We start from the raw sequence: 18,791 nt of genomic DNA, 5'->3' as shown, positions 1-18,791 counted from the left end.
ATGCGACACTGAGTGGTGTTTCGGCACGTCGCATTAAATGTAATTTACTGTACAACATGTCACAAGCTGGATGGGAAGAAATTTTCCAACTGTGAAAGCTGTGGCGAGTGGCAAACGCAATCGCTAAACAGGAAGGTTTAGCCGAACAAGATGGGGATATCGAGTGATAACAAAACAATAAACTCTTTAGATTAAAGATAATTTTGTGATTCTGAAAAGGACCCTTTTTAGCCTGCATGTGGATCCAACGAGCGAACAAATCGTAATGAATGTATTTTTTTGCCATCGCTGCCTTTTAACGCTCTTTCGTTCGTCTCGTTGGACTCGCCCCTTTGGCTTAGTCTGTTGATTTGTCTCTATCCTGTGAGTGTGTACCGCTAGAGTACAAAAGGCGCGGATCCGCTGAAAAATATATCATTCTCTTTCAAACCGTAAATCAGTGTGGTTGTGTGGCATCGTTTCACATCACATCGCATCAACGGATTGGTGCCGGAGCACCAGTATACCTAATAGCGGTTATAGAATTTCGGCCGCCGGAGTGCTCGAGTTGGCTTGCAAAGCTGCTCACAACAATAAAAAAAACCCGCAAAACCGAACAGAACAGAGCACATTCGGTTCGGTGGCAACAACTAGTTTCAGCGAGTGGCAAACGCAATCGCAAAACGGAAGCAGGTAGAAGAAGGAAAAAGTTTGTTTATACAGACTGCTTTGGTGGCAAAACCAGCCACCGTAAAACACGGCGCTTTTCAGGGCCATTAAACCTTTCAAAGAAGAGTTATTGAAAGTTTTTCACAATACCAATGCATTCTAAAGAGACATAATATGACATGAACTTCCTCCCCTTGAAGAGTATAATTTTATATCAAGTTTGATTTACGATAGCGCACTTCAAGCTCAAAAGAAACGTGTACCGGCTACCACTTTCCGACGTCGTCCTCCATCACTTTGGTGGGACAAGGAGTGTTCAAAGGTCTACCTTGAAAAATCATCCGCTTTCAAAAAATTCAGGAAAACTGGATCAGTGGAATGGTTTCGAAAGTACCAAGCTCTAGAAGCCAAACTAAAAGGTCTGATTAAAGCAAAAAAGCGTGGATATTGGCGGAAATTCGTCAATGGTTTGTCAAGGGAGACCGCTATGAGTACTCTTTGGAATACGGCTAGGAGAATGCGTGGCTGGAACCATACCAATGAAAGTGAGGAATACTCTGACCGTTGGATTTTCAAATTTGCAAGGAAGGTTTGTCCCGATTCTGTTCCTGCACAAAGCGTCGTACGCGATATTCCGCTCCAATGCGATTATGAGAATTTTTCGATGGTGGAATTCTCAATTGCCCTCCTCTCATGTAACAATTCAGCTCCGGGGTCGGACAAGATTAAATTCAACTTGTTGAAGAATCTTCCCGACTTGGCAAAACAGCGTTTGCTGAACTTGTTCAACAAGTTTCTGGAGCTGAATATTGTCCCGCATGACTGGAGACAAGTGAGAGTGATAGCCATACGGAAACCCAACAAGCCGGCTTGCGATCACAACTCGTATAGGCCGATTGCAATGTTATCCTGTATTCGCAAATTGTTAGAGAAAATGATTCTACTTCGTTTGGACAAGTGGATTGAAGCGAACAATTTGCTGTCAAATACGCAGTTTGGCTTCCGCCGAGGTAAAGGGACGAATGATTGTCTCGCGCTGCTATCTTCTGAAATCCAAATCGCATTTGCTCGCAAAGAACAAATGACTTCCGTTTTTCTCGATATCAAAGGGGCATTTGATTCAGTTTCCATGGAAATTCTCTCAGAGAAGCTTCATAATCGTGGACTTTCACCAATTCTGAATAATTTCCTGTACAATTTACTGTCAGAAAAGCACATGTTTTTCAATCATGGCAGCTTGAAATCTTCTCGATACAGTTTTATGGGCCTACCGCAAGGCTCCTGCCTAAGCCCCCTCTTGTACAGTTTTTACGTCAATGATATGGATGATTGTCTCACTAGAGACTGCACGCTGAGACAATTTGCAGACGATGGAGTTATTTCCATCATGGGTACTAATCCCGTCGCTCTGCAAAAGTCGTTGCAAGATACCCTGAACAATCTGTTCACGTGGGCCCTCAAGCTGGGTATCGAATTCTCTACGGAGAAAACTGAAATGGTCGTTTTTTCTAGGAAGCACGAACCCGCCCAATTCCAGCTTTACCTATCCGGCAAAACGATCCAACACTCTATGTTTTTCAAATACCTGGGTGTATATTTTGATTCTAAATGTACCTGGGGGAGACACATTGCGTATTTGTAACAGAAATGCCAGCAAAGAATCAATTTTCTCCAAACAATAACCGGAACATGGTGGGGCGCCCATCCAGGAGACCTCATTCAGTTGTACAAAACAACGATATTGTCAGTGTTAGAATATGGCAGTTTTTGCTTCCGATCAGCTGCCAGGATTCATATTCTCAAGCTGGAGAGGATACAATATCGTTGCTTGCGTATAGCCATGGGGTGTTTGCATTCGACACATACGATGAGTCTCGAAGTTTTGGCAGGAGTACCCCCGCTTACTCTTCGGTTCACCGAATTATCCTACAGATTTCTCATCCGTTGCAAGATCATGAATCCATTGGTGATTGATAACTTCGAAAATCTACTCCAACTGACTCCTCAGTCAAGTTTTATGTCTTTATACCATGAGTACCTTACCCACGACGTGCACCCTTCACCAGGCATCTCCAACCAAGTTTGCTTCCCATACTTTTGCAATTCCTCTGTCATTTTTGATCTGTCCATGCGACAAAAAATCCATGGAATCCCAGATCACCTACGCTCCGATTCTATTCCGCCGATATTTTCGGCAGAATATGGGAAAGTTAGATCTGATAAAATGTTCTTTACTGACGGTTCATTCATAAACGGGTCCACTGGCTTCGGCATCTTCAATGAAAATTCCAGTGCCTCTTTCAAACTCAAAGATCCTTGTTCCGTGTATGTCGCAGAAATGGGTGCGATATACTATGCTCTAGGGATCATTGAAACACTGCCCATCGACCATTATTTTATTTTTTCAGACAGTCTCAGCTCAATAGAGGCAATCCGCTCAATGAAGGTTGATAAACGCTCATCTTATTTCCTAACAAGAATAATACATCTATTGAGTGTTTTGGTCGAAAAATTATTCAAGATTACCTTAGCATGGGTTCCCTCTCATTGCTCGATTCCGGGGAATGAGAAAGCGGACTCGCTAGCTAAGGTGGGCGCTTCAGAAGGCACACTTTTTGAAAGGCAAATTGCCTATAATGAATTTTTTCACATTCCTCGTCAGGACACACTCGTTAGTTAGCAGCGCATGTGGAGTGAAGATGAGTTCGGTCGTTGGTTACACACGATTATCCCTAAGGTCTCGACGAGTGCATGGTTCAAGGGATTGAATGTAGGTCGTGATTTCATTCGCGTGATATCTCGGCTTATGTCCAATCACTACAACCTAAACGCGGATCTCTATCGCATTGGGCTCGCAGCAAACAATCTTTGTGATTGTGGCGATGGCTACCACGACATCGAGCATGTTGTCTGGTCGTGTATCCGGTTCCATGCTGCTCGCTCTCAGCTCTCTAGAGCACTGAGAGCACAAGGCAGAAAATCGGATATCCCCGTCCGGGATATCTTAGGTAGCCGGGATCCTGATCTTCTGCTTCATCTATACCTGTTCCTCAGAAACGCCGATGTCAACGTTTAATGATGTTTCCTTCGTTGTGTCCCCGTTTCATATCCCTCCTATCCGATCGATAAACTTTTACATAGTCGCGGCAATACATACACACACTCTTTACAGATGCACGGGCCGAAGGTTGTGCAGTCCACTGATCATTCAACAAGAGCCAAAGGTTGTACCGCTCATGACAACTCTACACGAACTGATGATTGCGCCGGCTAGTGACCATTCTATCCTGGATTCCTCGAGTCGAGAAAGACGCACCACGCTAGATATGGGGTACAGACTAGGGAGCGTTGCTGATTAATGGTCAGCTGCATCCCAATAGGAAGTAGCCCGTGTCGGCACACGTATAGAGCATCGAAGACTGCAACATATCAATTATGAGAACACTTGTAATACTAACCTCGAGCCAACCGCGAGTAATCGGTTACATATTACTAACATAGTTGTAAGACAAAAATTGTCAAAATATTGGACTCCCGGCCCCGTCAGGCTAACGCCACATGTGCCTTAATAAAAAATATATTTTGGAAAAAAAAAAAAATAAATAATATGACATATAATATAAACTGATTTATTTTGTTTATCTTGTTCTTGAACTTATTATATTATTATCTTTTAAATTGATCATTCAGTTTTCACAAACCCATGCATGGTTTCCGAATTAAAAATGGCTTCAAATTACAACACATTGTATGCAGGATGGCATTAACGAATTTTCTCGGTAGCAAGAACTGCTTTCTTTGGTTGATAACTGATGTTGAAAAATGAATGACGTTACATCTGCATTGTATAGAAAAATAACTAAGGAGCAACATGATGAGCTATGTATTTCCTTATTCTTCTTTCTTTGTTTTTAAGAGGCTTTGAACTTTGCAGTTCATTCGCCTCTATGTATTTCCTGCTGCTCTGTTCTTATTTTAAAGGGCTTTAATCCGAAGGTCATTCGTCCATGTATTTACTGTTGGTTTTTCAGAACGCTTATAGCTTGTTTATTTCTCGACAGATCGTAGAGTTCGTCTCCAAAACCTCAGTTCTTTTTCATTTTTATTTACTTTGTTTGCGGAAACTACAAATCTTACAATTCATTTGTCTCCGAAACACGGAAACAGTTTAAGGTACGGTAATGTGCTCAATAGTGAAATATATGATAGTGAATGAGCTGATGACCACCTATGCATCCCCTATCACAGCCATCATTTTGATTGTACGATATGTGCATACGTCGAAAGATGCCCGGCGTTGAACATTTAATAAGTACAAAGCCTTCGGAAAAAAATCAAGAATTAACTATAAGACAGCGAGAAAAAATTGAGAAAGTTTGTAAAAAAAAAACGCAAAAACACAACACCAAAGGTTCTTTTCAGAACCCCCAACATGTTCATGAAGAGTAAACAGTAAACTAATCCATTTTTCAGGTAGATAGGTAGGTATTCACGTAGCAGAAGAAAATAAAACAATATATTTAAAATATATATTTAGCAAAAGCTGTCCTCTTTGTATAGTCCTACGTCACTCCGGTTATGTCCCCGACATTACCCACCCGTCTTTTTTTATCGCCAAAATTAACAGAACCATCACATTTGCTATACACCATAAGACAGTTAGTGTAGCAGTTTCATCAGATGCTGGATAAACTCACAAATGAGCTTATTGGACAGAGACCAACTGTTACGGACCCGGCTTAGATAGCAGGTGTTACGGACCCAGTAAAATTGAATGATAGGAGCGCTTCCAGGCGCAATGTAAATTTTGATTTAGTAGCGCATTGCTTGGAGGCGAATGAACTGCAAAGTTTAAAGCCTCTTAAAAACAAAGAAACGTAGCGCATTTGGCGTAATTAAAAGAACAAGTTTATTTGTAAACAGATTCAGGCGAGCATATGTTTTGACTCAGCCTGGGTCTGTATGAGATAAGCGCAACAGGCGCAAATAAAAATCAATACCAGCGAAAAGGGACTGTTTCTCTTTCCATCTTTAGCTTCCAACAAGATTACCGTGCCAGATGTTTTTACATCCGAGCCTTATGAGTTTAGATAAGACCCAAGCGAGAGCACCGGGCCACCCAAGGGGTGCTAGTTTGATCAAGTGCAGCCCAGATAGGGAGCCAGACAAAAATAAATATTTAATGACGGCAATTAGCCAAGTTCGTTCCTTATCGCATGAGGACGAAGAAACCAAAAGAGCGTGCAAGATGATGTTTGTTTCCGTACGGAAGACAAAGTCTAATTGCTAACCGCATGGTCTCGCGCCTTATCGCATGAGAGCGAAGGGCCGAAGACCAAATAGGACGCTAAACGCATGCGTTTAAGCGATAAGTGGCGTAAATTTATGACGCACGCAAATTAGGGCATATGGTTTTATGCCAGGACGCTCGGTAAGCACCAATCTTCTCGAGTTCTCATCATTCTGTGTCAACCGCCTAGAAGAACGTGCTCAGGTTGATGCTATTTATACCGACATAAAAGCCGCTTTCGACCGAATTGACCACCGCATCTTGCTGAGAAAGCTATCCCGGCTTGGTGCTTCTGATGGATTTATCAACTGGATGAGGTCATATCTTTCTGGAAGAACGCTCCGTGTTAAGCTCCAATATCACATTTCGTCTCCGTTTGCTGTTTGTTCGGGAGTTCCACAAGGCAGTAATCTAGGGCCACTGCTGTTCGCGATATTCTACAATGATGTGTCCCTTATTTTAGCATCCGGCTGTGTGTCGATCTATGCAGACGACTTGAAGATTTATTTGGCTATCAGAACCCTTGAGGATTGCCGTCGACTACAGAGCTTGCTTGACCAGTTCGTCAGTTGGTGCCAATTGAATAAACTTACCATAAGCATCGCCAAGTGTGTGATCATGAGCTTTCACCGAAAAAAACAGCCAATTATATTCAACTACACGATCGACGATTTGATTTTAGAGAGAGTCAGTCAGGTTAACGACTTGGGCGTTGTTCTCGATCATAAGCTATCTTTCGACGCACACCGATCTGCATTGATCACTAAGGCTAATCGTCAGCTTGGATTCATATCGAGAATCTCTAGGGACTTCACTGATCCCTATTGCCTAAAATCGCTGTACTGTTCTCTTGTTCGGCCGATTCTCGAGACTGCATCGGTAGTGTGGATCCCTTACCAGCATATGTGGAGTATCAGGATTGAGCGGATACAAAAATGTTTTATTCGAAGAGCGCTCAGGCATTTGCCTTGGCGTGATCCCCGGAACCTACCGCCATATGTAGCCAGATGTCGCTTGCTGAATCTGGATGCACTTGAGAGACGAAGGCGTATTCAACAAGCTACTTTCATTGTCAAGCTTCTTTGTGGTGAAATTGATGCGCCTCACTTGCTCGAGATGGTAAACTTTCGTGCTCCCAGCAGAATTCTACGATCCTCGTATTTGCTGCAACCGCTTCCACATCGGTCATCGTTTGGACAACATGAGCCGATCTCGGGAATGATCCGTACGTTCTCGTCAGTAGAGCAGTTTTTTGTTTTTGGAGAACCATCACTACGCTTCAAAAACAGAATTGTGAAATCCGATGCGTTCAATGGTGTGTTTTAATGTTTTAGTTTTAAGTTTAAATTCATTAAGCCTATGTCAGATGAGTTTTTTATCCAAACAACAATATGTTTGTTTGGGACTCTACGCGGTGGCGTAGTGGAGGAAGATAAACAGACATTCTCACGCTGGTAGATTAGATTAGGACCGCACGAAATAGGCGGGTAAACTATTATCAGGATGTTTGTTGACATCCTAATTATGAACAAGGGCGTACACGCCAATAAGCTAGAACAACTTAGGGAAAAATAATCAGGCATATGTTTTAGGACAGGCGTAAACATGCGCAAAGCGCACTAATTTGTTTAGGTCCCGTCCTCTTCGGCGCACCAAAGATAAGCGCGAATGACGGGAGAAGCATAGGACCGCAAACAGGTGGAAAAGGTTCCATGCGGTAAATACAGATAACCGATATGTTTCGGTTATCTGAATAGGAAACAGCTGGGAAAAATCCCACGCTGAGAAATTCGGAGGCAGATAACCACGTGATTGGTTATCTGTGAGAATAGGAAAGGGAGATTGTTCTCTCCCTTAAAAAACATGTATATATAGTTTAAGTGAGGAAGAAGTAAGTCAGTTCAATTTCATATTCCAAACCTTAAAGATCAAGTTCAATTTCATATTTCAAACTTTAAAATTCGATTTCATATTCCAAACCTTAAAGATCAAGTTCAATTTCATATTTAAAATTTTAAAGATCAATATTCGTTTAAGGTTCAATTCCATATTGTAAAAAAGTACAAGTAAACTAATTAACAAGTAAACTGTGAATCAAAATCCGAAACCACCCACCAGCGTTGGCAACTAGGCGCCACGCATCCAAGGCCAGAGCTCCTAACAAGGAAGGAGCTCAAAATTAAAGGTATAAAAACATTCCCAATTTTCCCATCCGAAAGTAGTTACGAGTTTCACTCGGACGGACCAATCTGGAGCCGTCTGATTCTGAAACGTATTCGTGATTACGGGAACTTTGGAAGGGGCTTAGCCCGTAAGAGACAAAAAACAAGTCCAGGGAAATAGGTTCCCTGGCTTATCAAAGATTTGACTCCCGTGATTCTTAGGCCTCAATTGCCGACATTTAGGGAAATAAGTTCCCTAGATTAATCACGAAGCGCTCGAGAGAGGACGAGCGAAAAGTCTTGCCTTCATAGCAAGCATCTAGGGAATTTCGATTCCTTAGATTATAGCAGGGCCGGTCAATAAACAAAATGTAAAATTGAAGCGCAAACAAGCGGGAAGGGAAAAAATAAACAAGTATATGTTTGTTTGAGAGCCTACGCGGTGGCGTAGTGGAAGAAATTCCCGCGCTGGTATATAAGATTAGAACCGTACGGAACAAGCGGGTAGGATTTTCATGTAACAAATAATCAGGCAGTAAGTATTTTATTGGACCCTTTAAGTGAGGGCAAAGGACTGCAAAACAAGCGGATAGAATTAGGCAGGCAAACCGACACGGTCTTGGTTGTCTGAGTAGGGGAGGGAGATGTTTTTTCTCTGTCACAAGCTTTGGCTGGGTAAGAATTTCGGGTATATAAACTCGGGATTCTTGCTTAGCAAATCAGTTCATTTCGTTCAATCCATAGACCTTTCAAGTTCAAATTCATTCAAGAAAAGGTATAGACATTTGGATCTAAATTAAAAATAAATGAGTGTGTAAAGTCCGCTTCTATGATATTGATATTTGATCCGAAGCACCACTCAGACCGTTGGCAACCAGGCGCCTTCCGAAAAGTGATTGCAAGTTTCACTCGGACAGAGCTGTCTGATTCTGAAACATATTTGCGATTACGGGGTATTTTTGACTCGGGCTTAGCCCTTAAAAGGACGAGCTAAATGTCTTGCTTTAATAGCAAGCATCTAGGGAATTTCGAGTTCCCTAGATCACATTTTGGTGGCTCCAGATAGTGGATAAACTCACGCATCTTCGAAATTTGAATTGACATCGTGCTTGAACGACTTGAACATTTGAACTCCTGTTTGCATTGATTTGCGCCCGTCGGAGTACGGTTGAGGTTCGGTCTTATAAGACGAACAAGGTGAGGCTGTCATAAAGACACCACCTAAAAGCCAAGAGGCATAATTGCGCATTTCTCAGGAAACAGTAGATCGTTCCTGCAAGACGGACAGATCGCCAGCAAAGGCAAAATTAAAAATAATTAGTCCTGCAAGATGGACAAATGTCAAGGAGCAACTATAATTAGAAACAAAAGTCCAGCTTGGGTAAGTGGACAAATTGCGAGTTAGGCATAGGAGACCAAGGTAACAGGTGCCTCTTCAAATCCGAAATCCGGCACCAGGGCTGGCAAGTAACCAATTATAAACGGTTTCTGTCAAGGAACAGAACTGAATTTCCACTGAAAAAAAAAATTTAAAACTGAACTTTGGCATCGAATTTGAAGCGCTTTCATCCAATATTATAGGCCGAATGCCATGCCGAGAGAGTTGCATTATATGCCAGATGGAAAATCTATGAAGAAGAATATGAGGCAAGAAAAGACAGAGGATGGACGTCTGAGGATGTTAAGTGGAAAGCCGAAGTAGAGGCACGAGAGTATGATACACTGGATGAACTCGAAGAAAGAAGTTCCAGAATAAAAATAAAAATAAACGAAATAGCAGCAGCTCATGGTATACAGCTGCCCAAGATTAGAATGTATTCATCAAAGTCCGCCGAAAATACAAAATCTGCAATCATTGAAATGAATAAAAATGTTGAGTGCGAGACAGAAGAAGCTATGAGTGAATCGACCACAGATAAACACAGGCCGACTAAAGGACAGCGTTGATTTGATCGATTTCGTTCTGGTGTAATGGCTGACGAAGATACACCCCGTACTGGTAAGCAAATCGTCGTGGAAACCGATAAAATCGTTGATATCATCTAAGTAGACCGGCATGTGAGCTCTCGCTCGATTGGCCAGGAACAGGGTATAGAGCATAAAACCGTTTGGAACCATTTGTAGAAGATTGGATTCCAAAAAAAAGCTGGATGTATGGATGCCACACGAGTTGACACAAAAAAATCTTTTAGACCGAATCAACGCCTGCGATGTACTGCTGAAACGGAACGAACCCGACCCATTTTTGAAAAAAGTTCAAAGTGAAAAAAATTATAGGAGGTTGTGTCCAAGATACGTCCGCATTGTTGACGTAGAACTACACTGTTATTTTATATAAGTCGCCATACATTGGTGGCTTGAAACTACTAGGAATATAAACACTTCTCATTATTTTGCGCTTTTCTCAAAAGAAACGCTTATGGTCACATTACTGGCCTCGAAAAAAAGTTGCATTACTTTCTCATGCTCGAGGGTCACCCGTAGTGGAGGAGGTTTTGCTAATGGCAAGCGAAACCTAATCACATACAAAATTCCAGAACGACATTTACTTTCTTAGTGACTAAACAAGCGAAATAAACTCTTTTTGTTAATAATAACCTCGAAAACAGTAGCATTGCTTCATTACGATCAAGATTAGCGCAAATGTAATCCTAATTGAAGGCAGATTTGCGATTGGCACGCGAATCAAATAACTTATAACATTCCAGTCAGACATTCAAGATGCTTGGTATTCCCCAAATATTTTTTTGCGCACAACCTTAACGCCTACTTCGCCATAACGTCAGTTTAATGCATTGATGCCTTCTAAAAGGAGCCAACGAAGCCCTTATGATGACGGAAAACAAACAATGTTAACTGCTTGGAAAAAGACTTAATTATGCCACACAGCTTGTACTCTGCCGTATCACCTATCGATGTGAATTCGCTGATGAGTTTGTCAAGAGCGACCGCCTTCACCACCAGCGGGGGGGGGGGAGCTTGATTTTGATTACTGTCTGGGTAACGGTACTTAAATTTTCGACCGACGCGCCGAAGTCGCCTACTTCGCTGTTGTTCGATGCGGTGTCACACTCGTGAAGGCTCGGTTCAATGCGAGCGCTTTTCTCTGCACCAACATCGCGTGCATCGTTAGATGACGCTTGCCTCGAAATTTTATTGGCCCTGGCAATGCGTTCATTTTTTGCAGGGCTCGAGCCTGCCCTCTTCTTCTTCTTGCTCATCACACAGCGTCCAATTTATGACTCGGAAAGAAAAACACACGATACGAATAACGCGAAAAACGAACAGAAAAATCAAACGACGATATCCAAGTTGGATTACCACTGGTGGGGTCCAATCTTAGATCGAAGCGCAGCGAAAGCAAAGTGAACTGGATTGCTCAACAGTCCGATGCCGAATGAAAGTTTGCCTCAGCGAGATTCACTGTTTATACTCTAGGCAAGTATTCCCCTTTATTCTTCTACTTTTTCTTTGTTCACGGAGACTTTAAATCCTACGATTTCCCCTTCGTTGGTCGTCGATAAGTTGCTCGTTATTGACAGCTCTGTCCGGGAAAGCACACAAATGGACAGAACAAATGTGTGAGAAAATGGAAACGCTTAAAGTTTTCATGAATTTTAACCATTTACAAACCAGGGGATTCTAATGTATAGCATATTAAACAAATCTTAGGGAATTTCCAATTCGTTTAGTATGTAAATCGCCAAAATCCGTTCGCGGCAAAAATAGTTATTACTGTTAACTTTATTTCATAAAAACGTGACCTGTTTTTTGATTTGGCACCCTTAATGAAAGACGTAGTTCTACGTCAAAAGTCGTGGTCGAAGCGCGGTGAGCCGGACCAAACCATCGTCAAGCCCGGATTGACGGCCAGGAAGGTTTTGCTGTGTGTTTGGTGGGGTTGGTGGGAAGCGAAACATATGGAAATAAAAACGTTTACGAGTATAAAAAAAAACAACGTTGCGAGATATGACTCGCGTAAATATTAAATCGACTGGGAAAAATAATTCTGACGTGCATGCTGAAAAATTACGCATATGAAGAATTGGAGAGAAATCGCACAAGCTGACAGCACATGTTGAGTGCTGCTCAATGGAGATTCGCATCCGATCTTCGCTCTTAGGAATGTGTATAAGTTCCATTATCAACCCTACCAGTATCATCGATGGCGCATCAAGGAGTAAACCCCGGTATACCGCGCAACAACATATACAGAGGACACTGCACTTTAAGGATCAAGCATTGAGGAGGACAAGCTGCGAACCCTGCACCATATCCGAAAGAAGCAGCCAATGATGTAAGCTCGCGCCAGAGCCAAATGTACCCAAGATGAACCAAAGACCATGCATTGAAGAAGGACATCCGTGGGAACTGGGCACATGCTGAACAATTGAAGAAATGAAGACAAGTTATTTTAAACTCTGTTAGGTTATAAAAGAAATGTGAAATAAATGGAAACTCCGAAAACATGTAAACAAGTCTATATATAAGAAACAAAGGTAGCATAGGAATTTTAATAAATCGAGCAAGTAGATTTATCAGGGCCGGAATGTTACGGACCCGGCTTAGATAACATGGCCGGTCAATAAACAAAACGTAAAATTGAAGCGCGAACAAGCGCATAATAAATATGAAGCGCGAACAAGCGTATAATAAATATGAAGCGCAACAGGCGCATTTGTAAACATACACTGGTGGACATAAGTATTCGTCATGAATTAATTTATCGCATTTGTATTACATACACAAATAGTCTGTGATATAAACTCAACTGTGCAGGTGCAGTAGATTCTGTGAAGTGTACTCAGTAGAAACAGTAGAAGTTTTCAATGATTTACCCTGCTTTCATAAATTTCAGGAAAGAAAAAGGCCGAGTTCCACATTTTTAATTGGACAGAAGTATTCGTCACGTTGAAAAAAATGTTAATTCATCGATCCCTAAAGATCTGGAAACACTGTAAATGAATGAAACTGACACATTTAATCACTTTTGTATATTTTTAATAAAAATCGGCTGCGTTCGTATAATTTTTATTCCGTGGTAACAAAATGGGCTGGAAAGGTAAGGAAACTACGATGGAGAAAAGGAAAATTGTTTTGAATTTGTTCAAAATGAATAACACAGTTTCCGAAATAGTGTTGGTAGGCCAAGAACAACGGTACAGGATATTATCAATCGTTATAAGAACAGCGATAACTTCGACAAAAAACCTAGGACGGGAAGTCCTTGCAAGTTAACGGATAGAGAAAAGCGAAAAATAATACAAATTATTGAGAAAGAACTGAAAACATCTTCGTCAAAAGTGCGAGAAGAGCTGCTGGAGTTCAGTGGGCAAGATGTTCTTTCCAGAACGGTGCGCAGAGTGTTGAATAATGCCCAATATAAAGCCCGTGTTTGTCGTAAGAAGCCTCTTATTAGCAAGGTTAATCAGGCTAAAAGGTTGAACTTTGCGAAAGATTACCAAAATCACCCGATTAGTTTCTGGAACAATGTGTTGTTTTCCGATGAGGGCAAATTCAATGTTTACAAATCAGATGGAAGGGTATTGGTATGGCGAAAACCGGATACTGAGCTGCAGAAGAAAAATATTCAAGCTATCGTGAAAAAGGAGGTGCATCAGTCATGGTCTGGGGCTGTATGGCAGCATCCGTTGTCGGGGAATTGGTATATGTAGATGGTATCATGAAAAAGGAGCAATATTCAAATATTTTGAAAGAAAATATGAAGAAAAGTGCTGAAAAGTTGGGTATAGAGAGCAATTTCTACTTCTAACAAGACAACGACCCTAAACATACTGCGGAAGCGGTATGCCTCTGGCTGCTATATAATACACCCTATCAGCACAAAACGCAACCCCAATCACCGAATATGAATCCCATAGAGCATTTGTGGGATGTTCTAGATCGACGTGTACGTGAACATCATGTAACATCACAAAAGCAGCTGAAAGATATTTTTCGTGAAGAATGGTATTAGCTCGATCTAAAGTATGCGAGAAGCTGGTACACTCAATGACAAAACGATTGAAAGAGGTCATTGCACAGAAAGGATTAAACAAAAGATATTAAATGTCTAGATAATTTGTTCAGAAATGTTTTTTTGGAGAAATGTTCTAAGTGCCGAATACTTTTGTCCAGCTGAATTTGAAGATAAAGTTATGATTTTTGTAAAATAAGCTAATTGTTTTCATTTTTTTGATTTCCCAATAAAGTAAATTTATAATAAGACTATATTGTTTCACTTGAATAACCTTCGGAAGTGGATTGGAATAATATCGCTTAGTAAAAAAACATTCGTGGTAGATTCATGCATATGCCGAATATTTATGTCCATCAGTGTATGTAAATCAATACCAGCGAAAATTGACTGTTTCTTTTTCCATCTTTAGCTTCCAGAAGATAAGAGTGCGCATGATTTATGGCACTGAAAATATGTAGAACTAGAATACTATGCGATAAAAAAGTAAATAAGTTCGAAAAGGTTAGGTTCTTCCTTAACCAGATGAGAAAGATGGAAAAATAACATGTTGCACTTGTTTGTTTAGGTTCCCGTGCGGGAGGCAAAATCTAATTGCTAATTGCTCGTTCTTTATCGCATGAGCGCGAAGGGCAGAGGAAGAATAGGATGCTAAACGCATGCGTTTAAGCGATAAGCGGCGCATAATTTATGACGCACGACTTTAGGGAAGAAATAATCACGATATGTTTCTTTGAGACCCTACGCGGTGTCGTAGTGGAAGATGAGAAACAGGTATAGAAAATTCCCGCGCTGGTAGATAAGATTAGAACCGCACGGAACAAGCGGGTAAGATTTTTATGTAGCAAATAATCAGGCAGTAAATATTTTATTGGACCTTCTAAGTGAGGGCAAAGGACCGCAAAACGAGCGGATAGAATTAGGCAGGCAAACCGACACGGTCTTGGTTGTCTGAGTAGGGGAGGGAGATGTTTTTTCTCTGTCACAAGCTTTGGCTGGGTAAGAATTTCGGGTATATAAACTCGGGATTCTTGCTTAGCAAATCAGTTCATTTCGTTCAATCCATAGACCTTTCAAGTTCAAATTCATTCAAGAAAAGGTATAGACATTTGGATCTAAATTAAAAATAAATGAGTGTGTAAAGTCCGCTTCTATGATATTGATATTTGATCCGAAGCACCACTCAGACCGTTGGCAACCAGGCGCCACACACCGAAAAGGTATAAAAACCAAATCCAAAAATACCCCAATTTCGAAAAGTGATTGCAAGTTTCACTCGGATGGAGCTGTCCGATTCTGAAACATATTTGCGATTACGGGGTATTTTTGACTCGGGCTTAGCCTTTAAGAGGATGAGCTAAAAGTCTTGCTTTAATAGCAAGAATCTAGGGAATTTCGAGTTCCCTAGATCACACCAAGCTTCGTCGAAAAAGAATTTTTCGACGAAAATTTGAATTGAGGAATGGGGAAGCAGATATACCAACGATAGAGGGTAAAATGCGCTAGAAGCCTTCGCAAAACTGGAAGCCAAACTTGTTAACGTAAGAACAAAAGTAGTATTTTTCGAAGTGATTGATTTATCATCGATGTAACATCATGTAGTCCATCACTGATGACAAACAGAATGACACTCAAACCGACCGTCAGGCAATTCTGTATAGTGTAGGCCAACGGAATCCTGCAGTGGTGAAAAGAACAAGAACCAATGATCGTGAGTAAAGGTAGTAGGATTTTTTCGTCAAAATAACTTCATCGATATTGAAGGACGGTGGCTCAGGCCTATTGACGGCCCTGGATTTGCATTCATATCGAAGGAAGCGTAACTCCACGTCGCGGCTTATGGCCATGCGAGTCATTAGAGCGTAGAATACCATCTTGTCGGAAGCTGTGTATGTATTCGCCGTGATTTCCATCGGCTTCAATCAGTTCGGATAAGCATCGTTATAATTATAATATCATTCGGTATAATTGATATGTGAACTAGAAATGAGTTTAGCTAGACGGGCGAGAACGACAAAATAAAGCCTTTTATTGGACTTCAATTAATGAAGTGTATTTGAAACAAAACAAAAGACAACTCGAACCACCATCGGATATATTCAAAATGATCATTGTTTATGATTTCAACGTTTCGTTTAGAGTTTACATACCTCGTACATTTTTGGTAAATCTTGGAGCTTCATATTGGTCTTGAGGAGCTGGGTACACGGTCAATAAGCAAGAGGTTTCAACTTCTCCAAAGTTATTACTTGCTGTACATTTATATGTTCCGGTATCATTTATTGTAGTTGTTGTAAAATATATGGCACCCATACCCAATTTGGTATCATTTTTTACCGTCTTAGACCAAACTACCGGAATGTTGTTTTTAAACCATTTAATAGTAGGTGATGGACCCACACACGAACATACCAATTTAATTTGACTACCTTCGACGATTGTGACATTCTTAAGTAGAGTTTCGAACGATAGTTTTTGTTTAGATTCTAGTGGTTTTGATGTTTTCATTTCTTCAGTAGTTGACGGTTGTTGGACGGAATACAAAGTGGATAGTTTTTTGCGCCATTCTTTTTTTCCAGGTTTAGCTTTAGTCTCTACTGTCTTGGTTTCAGTAGTTTCTTCGTCAGGTTTTGATTCCAAATTAGAACTATCATCAGTAATTGGTACAGTTTGATCAACCTCGTGAATCGATGTTACTGACATTATTGAAGATGCTCTGGAACGAGATTGTTGTTTTCCTGCTGAGTATTCATTATCTTCCTTGAATGTTTTCGGGTCAGCATGACATATTCCTGATACATGTTGATAATACTCTTTGCCTCTGAAAATTACTTGATGTTTAGCCTTATCTTCGCCAGCTTTATTTTTAGCTGTAATGACCCAGCGTCCACCATCTAGTTTCACTGGATCGTGTATACTGAAAAAATAGAGGTATATTTTTTATTTAGTTGCCTCGAGAGATGTAATGAGAAAAATAATGATTTATACATGATACACTCGACAAAAAATAGAGGAACAGAGTGTGACATCGAAATTTAAGGTGAAGGTGGAAGCTAGCCATTGTAGTAGTATAGGTAAACCCTCGTGTAAAAATGGGGTAATAGTGTTTGTGAGAGAAGAGCAAAGCACACGTAAATAGATCAATTCACTTATCAGACTGTGTGGCGCTTCATTGACACGAGTCTTTGAATACATTTGAAAAAAAACATAACAATTCAATACTAAAGTAAAATGTATGAACGATATGTTCCGATGAACAATTGCAAATATAAATATATATAGAAGGTGCATTTGCATATGATTCTGATTATACGCGAGCGTAACATTAGCAAATTTATAACACATGCGAATTGGGGCTCTTTTGGTATTAACAAGTTCTTCCGCATAGTAACTCGATGTTGATAATTCCTTAATATTTTCCTTCGTTGATCGTATTGTTTTCACATATTCACGTTGGAAAGCCTTAACCCTTCTCTTCATTGGCCGAGGCATTTAGATTGAATTTAATACTTTTCCGTTTACTGTTTTTGAAAGCATAGGCAGCCGTGGCAGTGTTCCGAGCTCTGCAATACAATTTTCTTACCCAATGTTAAAGTTGCTAAAACTTACATTATAGACCCATTAAACGTAAAAATAATAATTGTATTGATATCAACACAATTTTATTCTATTGATTTTCATGACATGGGACGCTATGACTCCGGAATAACATTTTATTGAGTGGTTTTTATAGCTGTTTCGATGATGTTGTTTGGCATCAGTGTCGAAAAAATAACGATGCTTCCAACAATACAAACAAAACCATTGCTGAAGATTGAAAAACGAAAATTTAACTTTCAGAGCACTTGCTCGAGTTTTCCGACGTTCTTCACTATACGGTGCGAAAGCAGATGAAAATTTAATATCTTGTGAGTAATCGATTAAAGTTGGGTTGATATTACTTGATGGGAAGTGTGCAAAAACGATCATTTTCTTCACACTGTTTCGCAAAATTATTGATTTTCTGGCGAGGGGTGAGGGAGGGAGATGAAAGAAATGAGCGCCATTGTAGCAACCATTTGTGGCTAGCTTCCACCTTCACCTTAAAATACTGAAACATAGTGAAATCAAGACGGGTCTATGGGGCTAGGTGAGGCCGTTTCGTCACTAAGTTGGTTAGGGGAGCGGTATATGAAAACAGTACGGAAGAAAGCAGAAGGGGAATTATTTCCTTGAAGCGTGAAAGAGACAGACTGATCAGGAGCGAGCTTTGGCACTAGCGTATAGTGTTTTGTTTACAAACAAAACACAGTAGACTTCCAAGATGGCTGAAGAGTGGTTTTAGCAAGTTTGCCCACCTTAGGATATACTTCTATGCGCCTTGAGTGAAATATCAAAGTATAAGGGTGGGTTTAGACTAGTGATATATTTATGTGAAGAAATATGATGAGATTTATAGAAATCGCATCAACCGTTTATACTAGCGTGAACTTCTATAATGAATATATTCATATTTTCGGTGAATTTATTCACCTGAAGTAGAACTGCATCCAACTTTAGTGATTTCTCACCAGTAAGAAATTCACAAGCGTTTACATATGCTGAATTTATTCAAGTTATATATACCTCGAATAAGTGTATCATATTTACTTTCACCCGTTTACACATATTTTCACGTGAATAAATCCATCTATAGCTATAGATCTCCCTAATGTGGACCTGCCATAACGATGGG

At 40.5% G+C, this 18,791-nt stretch overlaps 1 protein-coding gene across 1 annotated transcript in view; it reads right to left on the bottom strand.

Annotated features, from left to right (window-relative positions):
* Positions 1-18,791, bottom strand: part of LOC129773788 (muscle M-line assembly protein unc-89-like) — a 194,462-nt gene that overhangs the window by 91,945 nt on the left and 83,726 nt on the right. The window contains exon 3 of the mRNA XM_055777437.1: positions 16,228-16,994. Within this exon, the coding sequence (XP_055633412.1) occupies positions 16,228-16,994 (767 nt within the window). The remainder of the gene's footprint in view (positions 1-16,227; positions 16,995-18,791) is intronic.

Source organism: Toxorhynchites rutilus, chromosome 3 (genome assembly GCF_029784135.1).
Source record: "Toxorhynchites rutilus septentrionalis strain SRP chromosome 3, ASM2978413v1, whole genome shotgun sequence".
Taxonomy (NCBI): domain Eukaryota; kingdom Metazoa; phylum Arthropoda; class Insecta; order Diptera; family Culicidae; genus Toxorhynchites; species Toxorhynchites rutilus.
This window is presented reverse-complemented; position numbering and strand designations above follow the sequence as displayed.